This window comes from Lactuca serriola, chromosome 1 (genome assembly GCF_051521515.1).
Source record: "Lactuca serriola cultivar US96UC23 chromosome 1, Lser_US96UC23_V15, whole genome shotgun sequence".
NCBI classification, from domain to species: Eukaryota; Viridiplantae; Streptophyta; class Magnoliopsida; order Asterales; family Asteraceae; genus Lactuca; species Lactuca serriola.
Genome location: NC_136408.1, coordinates 197,927,263 through 197,951,896, shown reverse-complemented (window position 1 = coordinate 197,951,896; position 24,634 = coordinate 197,927,263). Strand labels below are relative to the sequence as shown.

At 33.6% G+C, this 24,634-nt stretch overlaps 2 protein-coding genes across 13 annotated transcripts; one reads left to right on the top strand and one right to left on the bottom strand.

Annotated features, from left to right (window-relative positions):
• Positions 1-5,706: 5,706 nt before the first annotated feature.
• LOC145102859 (uncharacterized) lies at positions 5,707-14,908 on the top strand. Of its 12 annotated transcripts, none has more exons than XM_079040401.1 (13): positions 5,711-5,922; positions 6,026-6,075; positions 6,195-6,275; positions 9,055-9,124; positions 9,353-9,438; positions 9,886-11,971; positions 12,048-12,156; positions 12,237-13,093; positions 13,197-13,289; positions 13,375-13,619; positions 13,697-14,026; positions 14,110-14,208; positions 14,344-14,908. In XM_079040401.1, exons 9-13 carry the CDS (start codon positions 13,199-13,201, stop codon positions 14,410-14,412), a joined length of 834 nt encoding a protein of 277 aa, XP_078896527.1. In that variant the 5' UTR covers positions 5,711-5,922; positions 6,026-6,075; positions 6,195-6,275; positions 9,055-9,124; positions 9,353-9,438; positions 9,886-11,971; positions 12,048-12,156; positions 12,237-13,093; positions 13,197-13,198; the 3' UTR covers positions 14,413-14,908. The 12 variants fall into 12 exon arrangements, with proteins under 12 accessions (XP_078896503.1, XP_078896478.1, XP_078896485.1 ...); XM_079040393.1 differs by having other exon boundaries at positions 9,886-12,013; positions 12,109-12,156; XM_079040430.1 differs by lacking the exons at positions 9,886-11,971; positions 12,048-12,156 and having other exon boundaries at positions 9,055-9,084.
• A 2,024-nt stretch (positions 14,909-16,932) lies between these two features.
• On the bottom strand, positions 16,933-22,124 carry LOC145065141 (histidine kinase CKI1-like). Its single transcript, XM_079012388.1, has 9 exons — positions 21,977-22,124; positions 21,596-21,657; positions 21,491-21,545; positions 20,544-20,650; positions 19,601-20,452; positions 19,149-19,524; positions 18,532-19,082; positions 17,469-18,455; positions 16,933-17,380 (listed from the first exon to the last, which is right to left on the bottom strand). Exons 1-9 carry the CDS (start codon positions 22,122-22,124, stop codon positions 17,168-17,170), a joined length of 3,351 nt encoding a protein of 1,116 aa, XP_078868514.1. The 3' UTR covers positions 16,933-17,167.
• Positions 22,125-24,634: the final 2,510 nt, after the last annotated feature.

Here is a 24,634-nt window from a genome sequence, read left to right as displayed (position 1 = left end):
ACTTCTGCTTGTGGAGTACACCAACCCCGACTTTCTTTAAATCGCATCTGTCTCCAAGCCTTGATATGTTGCGGGTCTTGTCCTTTTTTTCTCTATAATAAGCCAAAAACAATATATATATATATATATATATATATATATATATATATATATATATATATATATATAACAAATTAATTTAATTACCTCCTCATGTCGTCTGTCTGCATATGTTCTACTTCCATGAGAACTCGTAAATTGAAGTTTGGACATGCTCTCTTTACATTCTTTTCACTGCTTCCTATAACCCTCATCCAAAAAAAGAAGATCAATCATCTTATCCCAAGCTTCGTCGTCCATATCATCCGGTGGACATTGCCTTGTACCTTCCACATCATTATATCCACCAACCCTATCAAAATAATTTTTCACTTGATATTTGTACTATTTATAAGCTATTTGGCAGTCGCTCTATACAATTGCTCGAACGGCTTCCGACACATCTGTACCCCGATACATATCAAGATCAAAAAATGTCTACAATAAAAAAAATTAATTAGTAAAAGAATATTTTAAAAGTATAAAAATTTTCACATATAAAAAGGCATTTTGTACTTACTTCAATCTCAGGATACATAGATTCATAATATTGGAAATGAACACGTCTCTAAGTCCTATAATGGACTGGTACGTGATCTGCCACAAATTTTGAGATAAACCTTGTCAACATTTTGCCATTTGTATTTATGAATCTATAGGTGCCTCCGATATGATCAATTTCCACAGGTAAAGGTTGACCACTGTGATTGAACTTTTTTCGCATATTTAAGCATCTTCCTTTTCCACGCCGATGCGTCGGATTTGCTACATTGACACATAGAAGTGAAAATTTAGAAATTTATAACTTTAAAAATATATCTAATATATCTAAGAATTTCATGTAACTTACAAGATTGACAAGCCGTCGGTACTTTGTCTGCACGCTCATGTGGAGGTCGTTCCCCGCCGTCTCCTCCATGCCCCCACGCAACATGTGTAGCCATCTGTTTAACAAATATTAGAAAATATACTAAACGTACTTTAAAAAAACTAATAAGCAATTTTAAGCAATCAAAATGTATAACCATTAGAAAATGTACTAAACATACTTTAAAAAAACTAATAAACAATTTTAAGCAATCAAAATGTATAACAACCGTAACATACCATCAATCAGAATCATCACTAGAATAATGTTCATGTACAACATCATAATTAATGAATTCGTCATCATTTAGGAAATCGTCATCATTATCTGAAGAATACGTATCACCACCATCATCGTCATCACTAAAGAAGCTGCCATCGTTTATAATAGGAGCCACGCTTGATTCACCATGGTCATCATTATCTAAAAAGTACCTATCATCACCATCTATAAAGTATGTATGATCTTCATCATTACCTAAATTGACAGTCAAGGAAAAATCATTTGATCGGGTGTCATTCACCACATCTATCTCATTAACACCGATACTTGGATGATCCCAAAGTTTTCGATGGTGAACATATTCCACAACTCTCTAGTTATTGTTTCGAGTAGGATCTTGGAGATAAAACACTTGTTTACCTTGAGTGGCTAAGATGTATTGTTGATCGTCATACCATGTTTTACCGATATACCATTCATGACTGGTATCGATAACAACGATATTAATTTAAAATTACTAAAAGTATGTTGCTATTAATAACCTAATTAAGCTAAAGTCGTAATGACCAACATTAAATCACTAACAAAATTAAACACTTTCAAACCATTGTTAGCACTTTACAATACAAACAATAGCATCTATATACAAAAAACTATAACTTATCAATTAAGAACTTTATGAATTCATCTTATATACACTCAAACTAGTAAACATAAATATCACATAATCATACATGTATACAATACATTCAATTCCAATTTTCAATTCATCTTAGACATACAATACAAAAGTATACATCTAAATACAAAATCAAACATCATATAAAATCAAAATCAAACATACAATTCCAATTTTCATCCAATTTCATACAATCAAACATACAATTCCAATTTTCATCCAATTTCAAAATCGAACATAGAATTCTAATTTTCATCCAATTTCAAAATCAAACATAGAATTCTAATTTTCATCCGATTTCAAACATACATTCAATTTCATACAATCATACCACATTGAGCATAAACAAACCATGCCTATATAACTTCATTTTCATTTTCATGCCAAAACACACTTTCATTCCTCAAAATGCATATATATATATATATATATATATATATATATATATATAAGCAATTAACCAAAAAAAATCTAAGAAAGTATATATGTCAAGGTGTGTTGAAGGAACAAGAAAAAAAAGAATTGCATTCATCTTTCCTTAAGCAGGGAAAAAATCAAAAAAACCAACCTTAAAATCGGTGGTGAAGGTAGGTATGTCACCGGAAATCATTTTCTATGGCGGTGGTCACCATTCTTGTCCGGTCGGCGGCAGTGTTTTAGGGCTCCAAAACTGGAAACAAATCCTACAAAATCTGAGTAAACACTCAAGCTCTTACTAATTAAGAATAAATCAAGGACTAAGACCTTACCTTTTAGCTGGCTGATGAAGTGGAATGTTGGAAATTGCCTGGGATCGCCGAAGCTTGAGATGAAAATGGAAGGGGCAGCCAACTGGAAAATGAAGACTGAAAGTGGTTTTGTTACAGCGAAACCCTATAGAGACGACATGTCGTCTCTATAGGTAGACAAAAACGGCGCCGTTCCACTTCACGTAATTAAAAAATAAAATAAAACAAAAAAAGGTTTTCTTGTGGATCGGTCCCACCTTTTCCAGACAACATGTTGTTTGGATAGTGTGACCAAAACGACACCATATCCCATTTCTGTAAGATGGACAAAAAATAAATCGAAATTAATTTTTAAGCACCCTATACCGACGACATGTCGTTGGCATAGGCTGACCAAAACGGCATCGTATTGCTTTTCTGCGACAAAGAATTACAATAAATCGAAAATAATTTTTTAATTCCTTCTCCCGATGATATGTCGTCGGTATAGAAATTCGATATACCGCCAGTATTTTTTTAATTGCTTTTCTAGTCAAAGATATATGGTCAATGTTTGAAAACGCTGTCCAGACGACATGTCGTCTCTATAGATCGACTTTTGCCGACGACATATGTCGTTTGGATAGGTGTCTTCTACAAATGGTTAGATCCTTGTAGTGTGCATGTGCGTAGGGAGAGATCAGAAAATCCTCGACGTCGCGTATTCATACACACATACATGCGATTCAGGGAGTAAGGTGGTGCACGACAGAGGAAAAGAGCATCAATTTATGGTAGAGATCTATTGATCGATTTGGGGCAAAGGCGAAAGACATCGATTTGGTGATGGGGATGGGGAAAGTTTGGGTCAAATTTTTTTGAGAGTCAGGAAATTTATTTTCATCAAGTGTAATCAATGTGGAAATTATTAATAACATATCATAATTAATTGTGCTGGCTTAGGTCTATTTTTTGGGATGTACATTCTTTTATTTTGGTAAAAAAAATGATTTTATTTAAGATACTAAATTGCTACCTTTGAAATTTTATTTTTTTTAATAAATATTCTATATTTTGCTACGAAAACATATTTCATAGCTACAATACTACGAAATATTCTGTAGCCAAATACCAAAGGAATTTGATTGCGTAGCAATTTTTCAAATTTGAAAGCAAGTTGTATACAAAAATATCTACGGTTAAGTTTCCGTACCAAGTTTCATAGTAGATTAGCTACAAAATTTTATTATGTAGCAAATTTTCGTAGCAAAATAGCTATGAAATGCAATTCCATAGCCAACTAGCTATGTATCTTGATTTTGTAGCAAATTATGTAGCCAACTAGCTACAAATATGAATTCCGTAACAACTTTCGTAGCGAACTAGCTACACCAAACAACTCTGTAGCATATTTCATAGTAAAATAGCTACAAATTTCGATTCCGTAGCTACTTTCGGTAGCAATTTAGTATTTAGCTACGAAAGGCAATTCCGTAGCCATTTCCATAGCATAATAGTTACGGCCACAAATTCTATAGCCTATTCCGTAGTACAATAACTACGGATTTTGATTTCGTAACAATTTTTCGTAGCTATTCAAGATTTTTCTTGTAGTGAAGGGAGAAGCAAACGAACAAAGAAAAACAAAAACAAGTCAAAGAAAAAAGAGCAAGTCACCACCCCATCAAGACCTCAACGAACTGCTGCCAGGAATGGTAACAAGTTGTCATCACAGAGCAATTAGGATGATGAAGATGATGACGTGGACGTGTCAAAAGATGATTCCTCAGAAAGCGAGACATTTATGGAGAAACTATTACCATTACCATTGATTAGCCAATCAGTTCCACCACCAGCACCGGCACCAGAATCAAGAAAGAAACTGGTGCTCAAGTTTTCACTTTCAAAGAAGCCAACAGACAAAGAAGAAAGCTCAAGACCTATCGTAATTAGTGAGCCTGAGCCTGATCCATCAACATCAACAAATGGGTTGGATTGACGCAGGCCTACTAGGATAAGAAGTAAATCAATGACAAAGCTTGGTGGAATGAAAACAGAAGCGGATGATAATGAAGTAGCTCAAAAGAGAAACACAATCATGTTTAAGTTGAATCAACATAACAGTGGTAGTCGGTAGATGATGGAAACTAATTCAAATGCCAATAATTCATCTGAGCCTGAGGGCATAACAAGATCATTGAAGTTTAAAGCAATTTGTCGTGAAACAGATGCAGATGATGATGAGAAGCCGAATCTGATCACTTTGAGTACGCCGCCTAAGTCCTCGGATGGAAAAACTAATTGGTTGTTATTGTCAGGTCAAGAAGAGGGGTGTCGCACATCCCTCAGCTGGGTGACGAAGTTGTATACGTGAGACAGGTAATGTAATTTTTTTAAATTTATTTATAAATTTCAGATGATTGATTGATTGTTGTTTTTCAAGGCCTTCAAGAGTACTATATACAACATTCATCATCGGAACGTGGTCCATGGATACTATTCAAGGGAAACAGTATATATATACATATATATATATATATATATATATATATATATATATATATATATATATATATAAAGGTTCAAATGAGAACCAAAAAAACTTAAGAACCGTAAGAACCTCTAATTTTAGATGTTTATAAAGGGTTTAGGGTTTAGGGTTTACGGGTTAGGGGTTAGGGTTTAGGGTTATCCTAAACCCTTTATAAACATCTAAAGTTAGAGGTTCTTACAGTTCTTAACCTTTTTTGGTTCTCATTTGAACCACTCCCTATATATATATATATATATATATATATATATATATATATATATATATATATATATATATATATATATATATACACTACAAGAATAAGTACCCATAGGGACGAGTTCTATAGGGACGACATTAGTCGTCGCTATAGACTCCCTATAGGGACAACATATCGTCACTATAGAGTTGACCATTTTTTGTTGACTTTTTAAGATACGTGGACGACTTGTTGTCTCAACATGTTAAGCGGGAAAAATAAAGGATTGACGTGTTCTTTAGACATCTATAGAGACGACATATCGCTCTAATAAATAATAAAATTGAAAATAACATATTTTTAATTTTGAGGTAAATATAGGGACGTCATCCCATAGCTTTCTATGCCCAAAAATATATATATTTTTAATCTATTTAGCTGAGAAATTCGTAACGGTGTCCTTTTCCGTTTGATCGACTCCGGTCTCCGGTCTCAGATTTCTCTGGGATCGGAGCTTGGGTGCTCATCGAATAGATTGTGAGGATCCATCTTCCCCCCCTTCACTAACCCTAACGCCTCCATCTCTATTTCTCGTTCATTCAAGGCTTAGCAATCAAGCAAATCTAAAGAGTACAGGTTCGTTGAAGCTCATGAGCATCTCTATATTTGTGTGTTTTTTTCTTCCTTCTTCTCCATCTGTAACTCGTGATTTTCTTTGATTTCACAATTTCTCTCTTAGTTTCTCTCTTAGACGCGATTTGCTCCTACATTTCCCCAGCTTATTAAAAGGTATTTTGTTTTTTACTTCAATTGTTGAAATCCTTTGTTATTCTCATATCTCGTTGAAATCACAATTGCTTTCTTATGTTTGCTTAAGAAAATCCATTAATTAGTGTAGTGAATATCAGGCAGGGCAGCAGCAATTAGGGCAGTACAACAACAACAACTCCAGTTGCAGCTTTGGGAACCTATCAATACCATTCCATCAGGTAAAACAGAATTTTTTTTTCAATTCTAGTGGAATCAACGATTCCATTCCAATTCCATGCTACCAAACAAACAATTCTCACCTCCATCTTTGACTGCTGTAACAGTCAATCTAGCACTAGTGCTTTCCAATCCAGTAGTAATAAAGGGCAAATTCCCTTTATAAAGTCTTAGTTTTAGATTCAAATCATGGAATTGCTGATTGTAGAACTTCCTCTTGCATGTATATACCTTCATGGGTCTTGATTTATATCATCCCTGATATTCATTGAAACTATAGTTTTTTTTTTTTAATTTAATTTTCCCCATGTTTGGAAATAAAAAAGTTTTGGGTTTCATGGAAGAGATGACGTCTGTTTTCTTTTATACATCAACTATGTTCTATAAGTTCCTCAAGTACAATATGGTTGGAATTAAAAAAAAAGTCAACCAATTGCCATCTTTGACTTTGTTAATTGATGGTCTAAGTTTGTGGTTTGATTCTTTGAGCTTGTTTTGGAGATGAAGAAAAGGGATTTATTGTTTTTGGGACTACTCCTTTGTTTCATTCCTTTTTTAAACTTTAATTTTCAATGGTTTGTTGTTATTTTATTTATGATATTGAGAATCTAGTCTTGAAATTTGGGTTTGACAATATGGTCTTTTAGTGCGGTTTAAATTTATCAGCTTCTTAAGAAGTCAATATGCTAAGCTGAGTGTTCAGGAAGTCACTTCCTACTAACTCCCTGAAACTTTTTGAGATAAAAAGACCACAGTACCCTTGATAAAAAATAGAAAATGATGAAAATACCCTCGACCAAAATCACATCAACTTAACTAACCTCTTCAATCTCCTGAACAACACGGCTTGGTTCAGCACCTGGAAGATCTATTTTATTCAAATCCTGAAAAAAAAAAGTCAAATAATTTAATAGTGTTTTTTATTTTTATAACATTTTTATTTAATTTTGTATTCTTATTATTTACTATCAACTTACAGGAATGCTTCAAGGTTGTTTTCCAATGCCAAATAAACATAAGCCAATGTCTGAGCTTCCACTCCCTATAATATAAGATTAAGCACATAATATAATTAAATATATATATATATATATATATATATATATATATATATATATATATATATATATATATTTCTTTACATTAAAACAAAAGTAATTTAGTTTTTTTTTAAGTTCAAATGTGGAAGATGAGAAATACATACCTGTGAGGCATCTACAACAAGGTGAGCACCCTCACATGCAGCAAGAGACCTAGAAACCTGCATTCAGGAAAAAAACATTCTAATAATCTTCATTCTCTTCAGTCACTAAGTTATCAATAACTTAAAAGTCTCATTTCCTTTAAAAATAAAAAAACTTTCCTTATCCACTGCAGATTCGAAGAATTTATATTGACCTTTTTATTTTTTAAAGTTATCAATTCATCATCTTAAATGTTAGTAATATTTATTACGTATCATTTTCAAAGTAATTCACAATTCACAAATCACAAGGCCATTTTGGTCATGTAGTGAATTGTTTTTTTACTGGGATTTATGCAAAAACCTCTTTGGAACTTGTAATTTCACATAATTTTATTCCTTTCTTGTGATACTTTCTTGTGAACTTGTAATTTATCACATATAGTTGCTTCAAATTTATCACACAGTGTCCCATCCTATATGGAGATCATACAAACACCAACACCAGCACATCACTGGGTTGAGGTTTTGGTTTTCATGAAGTTCTTTTTTTTAGCTTTTTACTGTTTAAAGTTATCTAAAATCATAAAAGTCAATACCCTTACACATTATGATCAAAAGGTACCACATGAAGTCTAACATTAATCAAATCTAATAATATAAAATGTTCAAAATAACACAAATATTTTTTTTAAATATACAAAAGATGAAAAAAAGATTATGCATTGTTTTCTTTTTACTCTTTCTTCTTTTTAAAGATTTTTACATGTTTTCTCGATATTAGTAGTCAACAGGTGTTTGATTAATAGCTCTTTCACCAATGCTAATTGAATGTTAATAGTTTATGATCCTTATCGTGTATTGATCATTTATATGCACATGGTTTAGCTTTCAATTGTCTGACTTTTTAGCTTTGGATCTAGCTAAACAAGACATGTTAAATTTATATAAATAAGTATAATAATTAGCTACCAAGTTTATAGGGAAATGTGTTACATAAATGCCAACATATGTGAGAGGCTTAAGTTATGTTTTGTTTAGTGTAACACAATTATCTAGACACAATAAAAACGTTTATATATATATATATATATATATATATATATATATATATATATATATATATAATAACATTAAATTAATTTTCTGTATCCAAGAAAGTATGATAGAAAATATAGGTTAATTAGTAGAAAAGGAGCCAATAAAAAATGGTAAATATTTTTATATCATGTATAATTTTACATGTTACTATACAATCACTCAAACAGTCAAAAGATATCTTGACATGTTAATAATTTGTAAACGATGTACATAATTATAGTACATTAATTGTTGCTTCTTTCTAGGGTTATGCTCATATTGAGCACATGTAGCACACATTTCGTAGTGATTTGATTAAATTACATATATCATTCTTATCTTGTAGTGGGTTTTTAAGCACATGGTCATTTGTTTTTATATACTTTTGGTCCCTGAGTGAAGTTGATTATTGCAATTTAATATTCATTGTATTTGTATTTCTACCAAAACATTATATCTTTGTCTTTTTTTTTAAATACAATAAGCATTAATCAGTGTGTTTGGTGAATATTGGGCAGGGGAAGCAACAATTAGGGTAGTCTGAACAGGTACAACAACAACTCTAGTTGCAGCGTTTGGAAATATTGGGTAGTTTTCTTCTTGCTTTTGTTCTTCTCTACTCTTTTTGTGCTTTATCATATACATCATTATGCATATGAAATATCCTTATGGTGTTTGGATGTTCTTGTAAATGTCTAAATGATGCTTTATATATTGTTGGAATTGATACTTCTTAATCAGACAAGATACTTAACACACTAGGTCTCTAATCTTTATAAATCATGATACTTAACATATCATGTTGTTGACATCTAGGAAAGAGAAGTTGTTGAGCTGAGTTGGACAGCTTACTAAGGACTAGTCAAATTCAAAGTCAAAGTCAAATTCACGGACAATATTAGGTATGTGATGATAATATAATCCCTTACTGTTTGAGAAGAAGTATAAGTGATACAGTAATAATACTGGTCTTCATTTACAATAATTTATCAAAGTACAATGCTATTTCTTGCTATAATTGCTAGTTTTATCAAAGTATGATATATAACTTAACACAAATTAAGCACACAAAGTATGTTGAATTAGATCAGATATAGACAACTAAGTATAAACATTCAAGTTGTTTAGGTATAATAGAAGTAGAATGCTATAAAAAATAAAGCAATACAAGTAGAAGTAGAATGCTATAAAAAAATAAAGCAATACAAGTAGAAGTAGAATGCTATAAAAAAATAAAGCAATACAAGTAAGATGATATAATATGAAGAATATGAAAAATAAATCATAAATAAAAACAAATTAGTTTTATATTTACTATACATACAATCTAATTCTTGATAATCAAACAGTTATGACATTTGATAAGAGTTGGATTACACTGCCAAATCGAAGCTCTCCAGAATTCCTAAAAGGTCTTAGAAACTTTATAGAGATTGCAAAGAACCATGTCGATGGTGAAGGAAAAACATGTTGCCCGTGTAGAGATTGTGTGAATATGTATCGACAAATTGTGACTACAGTTTATGCCCACATACATGACCGTGGATTTCTTCAATCATATCGTATATGGATTCATCACGGGGAGGAATATCTTTCTTCGGATTTAGACAACATTTGGTTTCCTAAAAACCATACTACAACAACAAATGAAATGTTTGATGCAATAGATGATGTTATGGAAGAGGAAAATACACATGAATGAAATATTGATGGAGAAGGAATTGGTTTAGACCCATAATTTGATGCATTGTTTAAAGAGGCCAATACAGAGTTATACCCTGGTTGTAGCTGGATGTCTTCCTTAAACTTTGTAGCAAAACTTATGCACATGAAAGCCATCAATAAATGGACAGACAGTTCAATGGACCAACTTTTAGAGTTTTTAAGAGTTACATTCCAAAAAAAAAAATACGATTCCAGCTTCACACTATGAAGCTAAGAAGAAGCTGAAAAAAATTGGGTTAGGATATCAATCTATACATGCTTGTGTTAATGATTGTGCTTTGTTTTGGAAGGAGAATGAGTCGATGCAGAACTGTCCTATTTGTAACGAGAGCAGATGGGTTGACAAAAACACAAAGGGGAAGAAAGTGGCACAAAAAGTGTTGCGTTATTTTCCTTTGACTCCCAGGCTTCGTCGAAGATATGGTTCTAGATTCACGGCAAAAGACATGATTTGGCATCATACAGGGCGGTCAAATGATGGTAAGATGTATCATCCAGTTGATGGGAAGGCATGGCAAGAATTTGATAAGCGTTATCCTGAGTTCGCCAATGAACCTAGGAACGTTCGCTTGGGTTTGGCTGCTGATGGCTTTAATCCATTTGGCAACATGAATCAATCGTATAGTATGTGGCCGATAATATTGATAACGTACAATACCCCAACATGGTTATGTATGAAAGAGTCTTCTTTCATGTTTGACTTTGCTAATTCTTGGCCCTAAATCACCTGAGAAGGACATTGATGTTTTCTTGAGGCCTTTAGTAGACGAGTTGAAAATGTTATGGGACGAAGGAGTGCAAATGAGAGATGCAGCAACCAACACTATATTTATGATGCATGCAGCACTATTATGGACTATCAACGATTATCCTGCTCGTAGCAGTTTGTCTAGATGGAGTGGTCAAGGTTATAAAGCTTGTTCTACCTGCAATAAAGACACACCTTCATGCCGTATAACCAACAAGATAGCTTATGTTAGTCATAGAAGATTCTTGCATAGCAAACACAAATGGAGGGAGAGTTTGTTGTTTAATGGCAAAAAAAGAGTCGAGAAAGCCTCCCCGACGATTTAGTAATGCAGCAATATTAAAGCAACTAGACTATCTCCCGGATCGTATTCCAGGGAAACATCCTTGCTATGGTGGGGGTGTGAAAAGAAAGCGTATAGATTCAGAGTTAAATTGGACCAAACGGAGTATCTTCTTTGATCTTAGTTATTGGTCTTCTTTAGAACTAAAACACAATCTGGATGTTATGCACGTGCAGACAAATGTGTCTAAGAGTTTTGTGGGTACTTTGTTGAAGAATGAAAACTCAAAAGACAAACAAAAAGCAAGAGAAGATTTGGAAAATTGGGGTATTCGAGACAATTTATGGCTACAAAAGAATAACAACAAGATCACGCAACCACATCCAGATTACTCTTTCAAACCAATTAATCGAGAACATTTCTGTCAGTTCATTAAAGGAGTCAAACTACCCGACAGTTTTGGATCAAACTTTAAGAACAAGGTGCTTCCTAATGATTCAAATATAATTGGGTTAAAGTCTCATGATTATCACATCCTCATGCAACGACTGCTACCAATAGGGGTTCGAGCTGGTTTGCCTACGAAGAGTCGGTTTTCTGTGTTTTCATTACAATGTCGTCCGATGTCGAAAAAGAAAATCATTTCTCTTTCTAAAGAGGCCTCGAAAGCGTTGCATTGGTTTGTACTATACAACTGGGATGAAGTTAAATGCTATATATCGTAAGTATTTTTATTTTTTATATTTTCTTTTTAGGTATTGTGATAAATTAATTTGAACCCTTTCTCATACATACAACGAATTTACATCTAAAAAGCCGGGAAGAGATGTAAAAGAGAAATTTTCTTCATGGTTCAATGATAAGGTAGATATATTTTATACATATATTATATATAAATCTAAAGTATAATATTATTAGAAGTTATTAATCTTATATCTTTCCAGGTTTATCGGCTAGAAAGAAATTCGTCCCCTGAATGTACCAATGAATTAAAGGCATTGGCACATGGTCCGTTGAACGTGTTTTCTTACACTGCTTGCATAGTCCATGGTGTTAGATTTGTAGTATGTGATCGTGAGCTTCGACGTACTACTCAGAACAGTGGTGTTTTTACACTTGGAGAAGATGGTACACCTTTTTATGGTCAATTGGCGGAGATTATCCAGTTGAACTATTTAAGTGGTTACTCGGTTGTTTTATTTCGTTGCAAATGGTTTAATACATCGGGGAAAAGACGATCTGTTGAGAAAAATGGTATCGTTGCTATTGACATTAGTCGTGAATGGTATATCGGTAATGCATGGTACGATGGTGACCAATACATTTTAGCCACACAAGCGAAACAAGTGTTTTATCTTCAAGATCCTTCTCGAAATGGCAATAATTGGAGAGTTATGGAATACGTTCACCATCGAAAACATTGGGACCATCCAAGTCTCAGTCTTGTTAATGATGTAGATGTTTTACACGACACTCAATCATCTGATTATAACTTGGTTGTCGACGTAGGTAATGATGGTGAATCAAATGTGGTTGTTGAGAGATGTATTGCCCCTGTTGTGGATGATCAATCATTTCATTCTAACTTGGTCGCCGACTTAGGCTGTTTGCCCATGCAGGCAACTTTACATGAAGTTGGTGAATCAAGTGATGCTCCTATTGTGGAAGATGAAGGTTTCATTGATGATGATGAGGAAGACAGTGATACATACCCTTCAGAAGACGAAATTATTGATGATAATGATGAAAACGATGATGATCTTGTAGACACATATTATTCTAGTGATGATTATGATTGAATGTATTGTACTGTTTTTGTATCTTTAATGGATAGTTTTTACAATGTTTTAATTGGTCCTTATAATATTTGTTTAATTTATTTTTATTATTTATTTCAATCAAAGAAATGTCGACACATGTTGCACGGAGACATGGTGGAGATGGTGGGAATGAACCTCCCCGACGTCCACAGAAGATCCCGACATCCTGTGAGTCATGTAAGTAACTTCTTATGATAAAATATGTCTTAATATTGAATATATTTTTAACATAGTAACTTTTCAATTACATGTGTCAATGTAGCAAAGCCAAAGAAAACTCGTATGAACGAACGAAACATAAATTTGTATCGAAGGTTTGATGATAACAAAGGGCCACTACCACTTGAAATTGAACTTACGGGAAAACAATTTAAGTTTTGTGGAGACAATTACCAAGTTTACATACAGTGTGTCTCAAATAGTGTTGCAGAATTTGTCCCTTTTCACTATCCAAGTTGGAAAGATGTCCCTAAAAAATTCAAAAACAAAGTTTATCTCAAAGTGTATGTAAGTATACAATATAATGTTTTATTTTTATTTAAATCTTATAATTTTTAGATGTGTAATAATCCTTTCTTTTGTAGAACTATTTTGATATTGAAGCTTTTCGAGACGCACCTTTCTGGAATCAAATGATTCAAGGAATCGACAGTGATTGTGCATCGTGTTACAGGCGTCGGAAAGGGAAGTTGAAGGAACATTTTGATACAGTGGGAGGCTATAAGGATGTAGACTTCGTAAAGAGAAATCCCCCACGGGCACAGTCTGAAAAAGAGTGGGGTAAAGTTATCGACAAGCTTTACACAAATGAAAAATGGAAGGGAAAGTCTGTACAAAATAGTGAGAACAGAGGAAAACAACTTTATCCAAGTTCACATGGGGGTGAACCCTATTCCCAAAAGCGGTTTAAGGAAGTAAGTTTTTTTAGTATTATTTAAGGATTTATTAACAGATATATGAAATCATAATAATAGTTTTTTTTTCTAACTCTATATAGAGAAAAGCAACAGGAAAGGTGAATTATATTGAGGGTTGGAAGAAGAGTCACTATAAAGAAGGTCGTGGATGGTGCAACATGCGGGCACAACAAGATTGGGTAAGTGAAAAGTTTAGACTTATTGTTCTTATTACTTATAGTTGGACAGGTTGGTTGTCTTCTTTATAGTCGTTATGCTGCCAATTTTTAGTTAAAAAAAAAAACTAATGTATGTTTATTGTTTTTTTGTTGTAGGTTAAAATTGAAAATGAGTATAAGAAAATGTTGGACAAGGTTGGTGGTAATGAATCAAAAGTCAAATAGCTAGAATGCTTGGCTCGTGTACTTGGAGAAAGGAGGGGTCATACACGGGGTGTTGGTCGAAAAGTGAAAAATGTAGCACCTTATAATATCCCGGCTCCTTCAACAAATAATGTAGACCTCAATGCATTTGCTCTTCAGTTAACTCAACAATTGACTCAGCAATTGAGTCAGCAGTTTAATCAACAAATGCAACAAATGTTCACGTCTCAAAATCCAAACAACCAACCTCCACCTCCGGTTCAGTTCAATATTGATCTCTCACAGGTACAACTTCCGAATAGACAAGTGATATGTAATGATGATGGTCAAAGTGTGGATGATCAAAGTGATGATGATCAAAATAATGATTGGCAAACTTCTAGTGAATCCGATTAAATTAGGTAGTATGTGTAATTCAATGAAACTTTTATACATTTCAAATGAATGTTATGGTAAATGTAAGACTTTAAATGTTTTGAGATTGTTTTATATTTTAATGTTTTGCGATTGTATTGTATTTTAATGTTTTGAGAATGTATTGTATTTTAATGTTTTGCAATTAAATTTACCGATTTAGCTATTTTGTAAATTTTCTTCTGTTTTAACAATTTGGAAAATTATAATGATTAAAAGGAGCTATATGGGCATACCTATAGGGACGGTTCGTTTGTTTTTATAGGGGTATCTATAGAGACGACCTCTACAGATGCATCTATAGAGACGACACGTTGTCTCTAGACAGATGCATCAATCACGACGTTACACCGCTGCTATAGGGTGGAGGCTGCCCACTACGTATCCATCTATGGAGACGACTTTTTGTGTCTATCGCTGCATCTATGGAGACGATCTGTCGTCTCTATAGCTGTAATTGTGGAAACGACAAGCCGCTTTAATAGATTAATCTATAGAGACGACTTGTCGTCTCTATAGCTTTATCAATGGAGACCAATAACTTATAGCGACGAGTCAGTATAGGACGACATATCATCACCAAAGGCTACCAATTGCGACGAGTTTATTAGCGACGACAATACAGATCTATTGCGACGGGGCTATGGAGACGAGAGCTATAGGGACGACATATCGCCCCAGACACCTATAGGGACGACTTTTGGAACCTATAGAGACGACAAATGTCGTCCCTACAGGTCCCATTTGTTGTAGTGATATATATATATATATATATATATGTATATATATATATATGTATGTATATATATATATATATACATACATATATATATATATATATATACATATATATATATATATATATATACATATATATATATATACATACATATATATATATATATATATATATACATATATATATATATATATATATATATATATATATATATATATATATATATATATATATATATACATATATATATATATATATATATATACATATATATATATATACATACATATATATATATATATATATATATATATATATATATATATATATATATATATATATATATATATATATATATATATATATATATATATATATATATATATATATATATATATATATATATATATATATAAGGGAAACAGATTTCACAGAAAATAGACTTCATAAATAGGTAAAGCTTATGCTCCTCAAATCCGAACATGCATTTTCATCTGCCATACATTTTATTGATATTTTGATTTTAGGTTTCTGGTTCCATTGACTCTGGAGATGATTGAGCTCAGGATAATCAACTATCACTATAGAAGTTTTGAAGCCATGAAGCATGACATCACAGTGATGCTATCAAACGTGCCTGCCTATTTTTCAAACAACGCAGAAATGTCCGCAAAGCTGGCACGCCTTTCAGACTGGTTTGAAAGAAAATTGTCAAAGCTGTACAACACAAGAGAGGATCTTTTGTAACATGGAGGAGAAAACAGATACATATATATATATATATATATATATATATATATATATATATATAGGTCATAAATATAGTAGCTACACATCCATTTTTAGGGGATGATGAATCTTTCAAGCATCTTTTCTTTTCTTCAAAACAAACCCAGAGGAGAGGAGAGGAGTATTTGGTTTGTTCCAACCCAAATACTACCAATAACAATATAACAAATTTGTATATTTTCTTTTTTTCCATATCATGTAGAAGGCAAAAAGTAAGAATAGAAGAAGCTGCAAAACATGACTGATTGCCATTTAATTATTGTATTTTGTTTTAATTTAATAATTAATAATATATCGACTTTTATTGTAATATCTTAAATTGAATTTTTCTTGCAAATAATGCTACTTTGTATGGGCACATTCAGTCCAGAAACGGAGTTAATTAGCATAGGTGGAATAAAACTCAACATATTTTTGGTAGATAGATGAGATGAAACCAAAATCCTTTCATTCCCTATATTTTTCTACAATATATGGTTAGACAAATGTAGTAACCAGTGTTTGTCTCATATATATACTACCAATTACCTACCTACAAGCATCAAGAATTAACTGTAAATGGTATGGTATACTAACCGATTACTTGTGAATCCCCATTTTGCAGGACAAGTTTTGTTTGGTTCACCAATTAATAAGAACAAAACAATCTTGAGAGTTTTTTTTTCCAAACTGCAATGCACAATAGAGGATCTTTTGTAAGTGGGTCATAGTTTTTACTTTGTAGGGGATAAATCAATATGTCGAGTATTCTTTCTTTTCCGTGTTAAAACTTAAACCCAAACTGAGATTGTATTTGGGTTGGGTTATTCCAAGTCCAACAATTAAATACTCAAATCATTTTCTTCTGTGGAGGTCTTGAATCACATTTAATATCTTCTGCTCGGTTATTGGTTTGGATATATTAATGTCAATTCCGGCTTCAATAAACTTGTTTAGTTCTTGGCCCTCTGCATGTGCTGTTAATCCAATGATTGGGATGTGCACACCATATTCTTTCTCCTTAACTCGTATCAGTCTTGTTGCTTCACAACCATCCATCTCCGGCATCTACAAGTTATATATATTCATTTGATATCATAAGCAACAGATCCAAATATTTTTAGAAAAAAAAAAGGTGGAAATTAAAATTGCCTACCTGACAATCCATAAAGATATATTCATACGGCAGAATATGTGAAGCTCTGAGATTTGTTTGATGACTTAGCCCTTTGCAGACCATGGTGAAAGCTTCTTTGCCGTTTCTACACATCTCAAAACTGACTCCAAGCTTCGAAAGGATCTTTTTGGCTATCATCTGCTGCAGAGAATCATCTTCTGCCACCAACACTTTTTTCCCTCTCAAAGGGCTACTACTTTGAATTTCTTCTTGTTTTATGATTTGATGATGGTTTGCATGTGGTGGTGGTGTGGCGGGGAAGTTGCCCCCAAATTCTGGAAGAAGATGTATCAACGAGTGTAGACGTGAGCCATGGAGCGGCATGGGTATGATGATGTCAGACAGGGGAAGCTTCTTCTGGTCGAGGCCTTGGAGTTGAATGCACTTAGAACCTAACCAGACGATTCTAGAACATACATTCTTGGAGTCTTTTCTAAATTCAGCAACTGCTTTGCATAGCTCATTGAAGTCAACCCATGTTGTATCGATCACAAGCAATATGAAATTTGGTACACGAAGACCTGTTTGATTATTATTATTATTCCTTTTTGGGATCGGCGACACATCAGTCCCATCCAGTGCGCTTAAAGGAACTCTAACTCCATTTGATGTTGGTGTTGGTGTGGGCCAGTTGAGGTACCCGAAACTTAAACTTAAATCAGATGATGATCTGTTTTGTTCCTCTTGTCGTCTAAACTCGCAGAGACTTTCTGATAGTTGTCCTATGTTTTTCACTGCTAAAACTTTAATTCCTCGCCCTACTATAAATTTTTGTGCCATCTTTCTCCTTTCATCACCGCTAATGAAGAGAACAACTATAGAAGAAGAAGGAGAGCTTTTCACAGTCTTGTCGTCTTCACTGAGATCAGATACACAAACCTTAAACAAAACATTGAACCTGAAGCATGTGCCCTTTTCGCCCACTTCCTTGTCAACTATGCGTATCTCTCCGCCCATCAATCGTACCTGCAATTAATTGTTCAATATCAGATCTTTTTATTTACTTGAGAATGAGAATGAGAATGTTAAATGTTAATGTTACCAGAGACTGGACGATTCCAAGGCCTAAGCCAGTGCCTTCAATTTCAGGACCTGTTTCTTTGACCTGAACATAGTTCTCAAAGATAGACGCTTTTTTCTCTTTGGGAATACCCTTTCCAGTATCGTTTACTTCAAATACGAATTCCATGGTATTAGGATCATCATGGTCATGGACTTCATCTATAAGCGCTTCGGTTCTGAAAAATAAGCAGCATCCTCCTCCTGTAGATTCTTCATCATGTGTATGTTGTAATCCACACTTCCTGGCCCAAGCGCGAACAAAAACATTACCCTCTGAGGTAAATTTGATAGCATTGCTGAGTAAGTTGGATAATATCTGTTTAAGCCTGCCTTCATCCCCTTTGACATGAGAATATTTGGTCAATGAAGCATCTTGGAGATCCAAAATCACATCCACTCCTTTTTTCAGACCAACGGGATAGAACAACTCAACCACACTCTCAACTACTTTTGTCAAGTCAAACTCTTTTTCTTCTAGCTCTATCTTCCCAGCTTCTATTTTACTTGTATCAAGAATAGAGTTGAGTATACCTGATAAGTTTGTATGATTGCTTAATCCACATAACATACATTCTTATGAAACGGTTAAGAGCTTACCATAAAGATCGCCTGAACAAACCTGCACAAGTTTCAAGTTTTTAGCTAATTCTGATTGTTGATCGACTGCGTTGATGGACATCTCTAACAATCCAGCAATGCCTGCTAATGAAGCACGGATATCATGGCTGGCAGTAACAAATGCAATACTCTGATTCATGCTCTTTCTTTCTGCTTCTTGTGTTGCTCCCTTCTGTTTTATAAGAGCAGCTCTTAGGCACATCTCTTTTCTTGATGCTCTCACTGTTAACACCACGAAACTGAAGATGGAGATAGAAACCGTAACAAATAGAAGCAACAAAACAATTACTAGTAATATATTCTTATGCATCATGCTTTCTGCTCCACCATCATATGGTAATGCCAATACATATACCTGAACAATTTCATAATTCATGTCAAGAAAATACATGCATATAAAAAAATTAATGTTGAGGAGCATTTTTTTATACCGGTTCCATTCCGATGATGTCAAGGGAGGAAGAGTAGTACAAGATATATTTTGTTCCTGAAATTGTTAAAACATGTGATTCCGGACCATAATTCCCCTTCCATAACTGAAAAGATATTGTCTTATTCTCATTCGGTTCATGTAGAACGATATAATTACCATCTTTTGTAGCCAAGTACAAAACTCCACGAGAAGGTTTAATGCCATTCATTAACGATTTGATGTGAAAGCCAAGTGAGATGACTCCATTTTTATCCACACCAGCTGTATTCAAGACAAGCAAATCATTTACATCATTCAATGACTTCCCTAATGAAGCTGTAGCACATCCATTTGTAGAATTCAAAGCTTGTTGTAACCACGTTTCATTAACCAAAACTTGAGATGGAAACACAACTGCATCTCCATACAACTTCCCTGTATCCGAATCAACAGGCTGAGTGTACCACGAATAACCGTTTCTAGAAAACGAAGTGTTGGAATAAATAGCAAATATATGTTGTTGGTTGTTTGAGTATAATGCAAAGAGCAAGCCATCTTGTCTGATATATGAAACTTGTGACACGTGTGGGATCGTTAATAATGCTTGAAATAGCAATGGAGACATTTCAGATTCTATGTGAGAGAATAAGATCAGGTCTGTTTTACTTTTACCCAGAGAAACGGTTGCAAGTTTAGCTAACTTGGTTGCTGATGATTTCATTGAAAACAATGTGGTTGCTGCATGTTGTATGACAGACCATGTTTCTTCATGAGATTTATTGGTCATCAAATCGACTTCTTTTTCAATTGCTTTGACCTTTAATATCCAAATTGGGATAATTAAGGTAGGAAGCAGTAGGCTTATTATTACCTACAGATTCATTAGGACAATGGTGAGTTAACAATAACCAAGTTGAAATCTTCAAGGCTGTTTTATTGAGTTGTGAGAGAAAATTAATTACCAATAGGATGAAGAAAGATATTGGGTTTGATGTGATCATTTTGTTGAGCTTCATGCAAGTTTTTGGTGATTGAATTGACACTTTGATGACGTATTTAGTTCCAAGATCTGCAAGAATATCCGAAAGATGAATTCTATAATGTTTTAACTGGGGGCCAAAACCAAAATTGTGAAATAAAAGCAAATATATAAACAAGTTTAATTCTGTTCAAAGTTATGGCATATAAAGAAAGTTAATATGAAATATTCTACCATTGTTAGTTGTCTGATATTTACTAACTGGGTAAAAGCTGACTGGGTTAGAAATTCTGACTGAAACTTGTTTGATTTTGCATACTTTATAAAATGACTATATTACCCTCAAACAACATTTTTTTTATTATAACTCATTTATGATTTACCATTTAATTTATAATATTTACATACAATATTTCTTTATCATCCAAAAATTTTTTGACAACATAGTTACAGGTTGAGTCATCACTGATGAATACTATAACCTTTACAATAAACATGAATATTAGCAATACTATAGAGCACATCCAGCAATCCAAGTATACACATACACACGATACACACATAGAAACAAACATGAATGTTATATTAATGTAGATCACATTCATCAATCCAAGTACATAGCATTCTATCAGCATCAAATAGCAAACCTTGTTGGGTTCAAATAGAGATTAACACAAAAGTGCAGAAAAGATAAAAGAAAGGGAAGCAACTGAGAGGGTGGGTGTGTTCACAAACAAAGAACTTTATTGATATAACCCAACAACATTTTACATCAGATTTGCATACATATATATACACTTGCCCTTAAGCTAAACTTGATCCCTTCCAACCTTTTCTTTAACAAATTGATGACACCAACTTATAGGGGTTTATACTTCACCACCAATTATGAAATAGCTATGGAGAGCATCATACACCATACAATCATACATCTTACATAATACTGAAACCTTTTTCCTTTTGTCTTGTAAAAAGGAGGTTCACACTTTTCAAACAAAAAAAAATCATAGAAAGTTATGGTTTCACTTAAGGCACATCAACGTCTCTTTTGTCATCTCTATCTCTTTTGTATCTATTTTCATATTTTGTGTTGTACACTGTTTATATAAATATAGCATCCAAACAGCAGAATAATTACGTGAAATTACGGATGGGAGAATAAGATTGAATGAAACAAAGGAAAAAAAAAGGGTCTTTAATGGATTTAAAACAATAATAATCATAAAGTCATACACATGTAATCTTGTCAACTGATTTCAGAAAAAAGAAAAAAAAATCGAATTTCATTGGCATGGTCTGATTTCATAATCATAAATTCGGATTTCATACACAATCATTTGATTTCATACATAGCACCTACAAAGCCTTCTCAAGTCTCAACTGCTTTCAGAGAAAAAAAAAAAGAAGAAAACGTACCTGCGCAGCTGTGGAGGTCGCCGCCGGCAGTTGCAGATGAGGTGTCACCGGTGGAAGGAAGTGCAGGTGCAGTGCTCAATTTATGTCGAAGGTAGCGCAGCTGAAGATGAATGGCCTTCTCGTTTCTTTCTATTAAGGCGAAGGGCATAAAACAGCGCAGTTTTTTTTACGAAAAGGCAGCAGTTACGAAAAATATTTATCATAATATACTTTTAAAATTATTTCCCGGCCCATTTAATTGTATTTTTATGTTTTTTTAATAAAATAAAAGAAATCATGTTAATTGTCTATTGAAGTTCACATTACTTGCGAAACCATTTGGCAAAGCACCGCAAACCCCTACCACAACCACCTGTGCCATGCTTCAACGATTGAAGTCTGGTTTTTAGTTTTCTTCATCTCAAGCATGCCAGTAACACCTACTAGTCTACCTTCTGTGTTGTGTAGTGTCTTAGTCTCTTAGAACTCCTGTGACACGATCACTTCAAAACAATGCTGAACTTCTCCTCCCCAAACCACACTACGGATGGCGGAGTTACCTAGTAGCCAGGGGTAGCACGGGCTACCCCTCAAAATCATGCGAGAAATATAAAAAAAAATTACAGAGGTGCTACTACTAGTGCTACTCCTAAGATTTTGACGAGGAAGATGAGGAATCAAACGGGCCATTGACAGCACCGAATCCCTCCTCCATATCTAAATGGTAAGAACCTTTTCCTTTTGTCCTTATGTTTCTGAATCTTTGTGTGCTCCTGAATGTTTTTGGACGACAAGTATCTTAAATTTAGGGTTTATGGTCTTCAAGTGACAGTTCCTTGAGGATGAGAATTGTTTGAAGTTTACAAATCAAGTCTCTTTCGAGTAACAAATTTGATCAGACATTGAGATTTGAGACAAATATTCAAAAACAATTCTTCAACATATCATGTCTGGTAACAATAAAGCCTCTTCTAGTTGTTTCCTTTTTGTATTTTGTTGAAAAATTATCCTTTAAACTATTGCCCTTCTTTGAGAGTGTTTACTACTTACAAGTTGATCATAAAAGGAACGAAATCAGTAATCGTGTATGTCTCTTTCTAATGTAATGGGTGATACGAATTAGATAGTTAATTACTTAAAGGGGTAAAAGGATAATTCCTAAATAGAGTTTGTTAGAGGTTTGCTAATAAATAGAGGATAGGATTACTTTGTTAGACAGGCAGAAATATCTTAGATTCTTATTAGTCTCTAGAGTTAGATTGGCTCATTGGCTATGCCTTTGAGAGAGGGATTCATCCCTGGGCAATCATCATCAAGGTTGTAGAACTCGCTACTCGGTACTTGCTCGGCTGACTAGGGAGTAGCGAGTACTCGGACTCAGTAATTCATGTAGAAATATTTTTAGGAAAATTATATATGATAAAATCATAAGTTATAATCATAATTTGATTGAAATATATAACAAAATTAGATACATGTGAATACATAAAAACATAAATACACACAAATGTCTCACTTCATAAATAATTACTGTAAATTTAAGATATATATGTAGTAATAATCACATGTGTGTGTTACATAATAAATCATTAAGTGTATTATACATATTAATCTTGAAATTCTTGATTTTTTGCTCTTTTTATGACAATTTTGACCCTTTGACCGAGTTTGACCAATTTTGACCGAGTTGGCCAAGTTTGACCGAGTAGGCCCGAGTAAAACGGAGTAGGCCCGAGTAAAACGGAGTAGGCCCGGGTTAGAGAGATGTTGACCGATGTTTGACCGAGTTTGACTTAATCCGAGTTTTTTGGCCGAGTTCACATTACTCGCTCAGTGGAGGGCCGATTCCGAATAATCAGCCGAGTACTCAGCCGAGTTTTGCAACACTGATCATCCTATCAGGAGATTGTATTCTCTATGTTGATTCATTCAATCATCAATTGCAATTCTTGTTTTCTCTATCAACCGTCCATTGTTTGTTTACTTTGTTTCAATTGTTCATCAATGGGTCTAGCTTCAAATGAAGTCTTTGTATTTTGCATTCGATGTGTTTGTGAAAAGTATTGGTTTGCAATTTAGAAGAACCTTACAAATTATAAGTATATTCTTGATTGTTGTCAATTCTGCATAACTAAATTAGTATATTGAGACAAAATTGATTGTATTTTTTTATTTAACTCCAAATCAAAACTAAATTGTGTATCTATACAGGTGATTCATTGAGTGTATGTTATGATCTAAAGGTACAAATGCACTCTTAGTAAGTACTACTGATCTAACCGTATCTTATGGGAGCCCCATTGAGATCATATATGTTATTTAATTTTATTCAATCATCATTTTAACTTTCTGGTCCATACATGCTAACCGGATCATAAATGCAAATAAAATGGTTGTGAAAATATAAAGATAACGTAAACGAATGGATTGAATGTAGATTTTTTGTGGATGATGTGCTGATTAGAAGGTACCTGAGGAAAAGCGATGCTACATTTCCTTTAAGGCTAATGTATGTATACGGGTCTTGTAACACCCATAATCAGAAAGACCAAGAAAGGAAAGGAAAACCCTAAGTCAAAGGGTCAACTCGTCGAGTCCAGGGAGGAACTCGGCGAGTCGGAGCAGGATCCGGAGGATCGATTAAGTAGCCGACTCGGCGAGTCGGCAAAGAGGACTCGG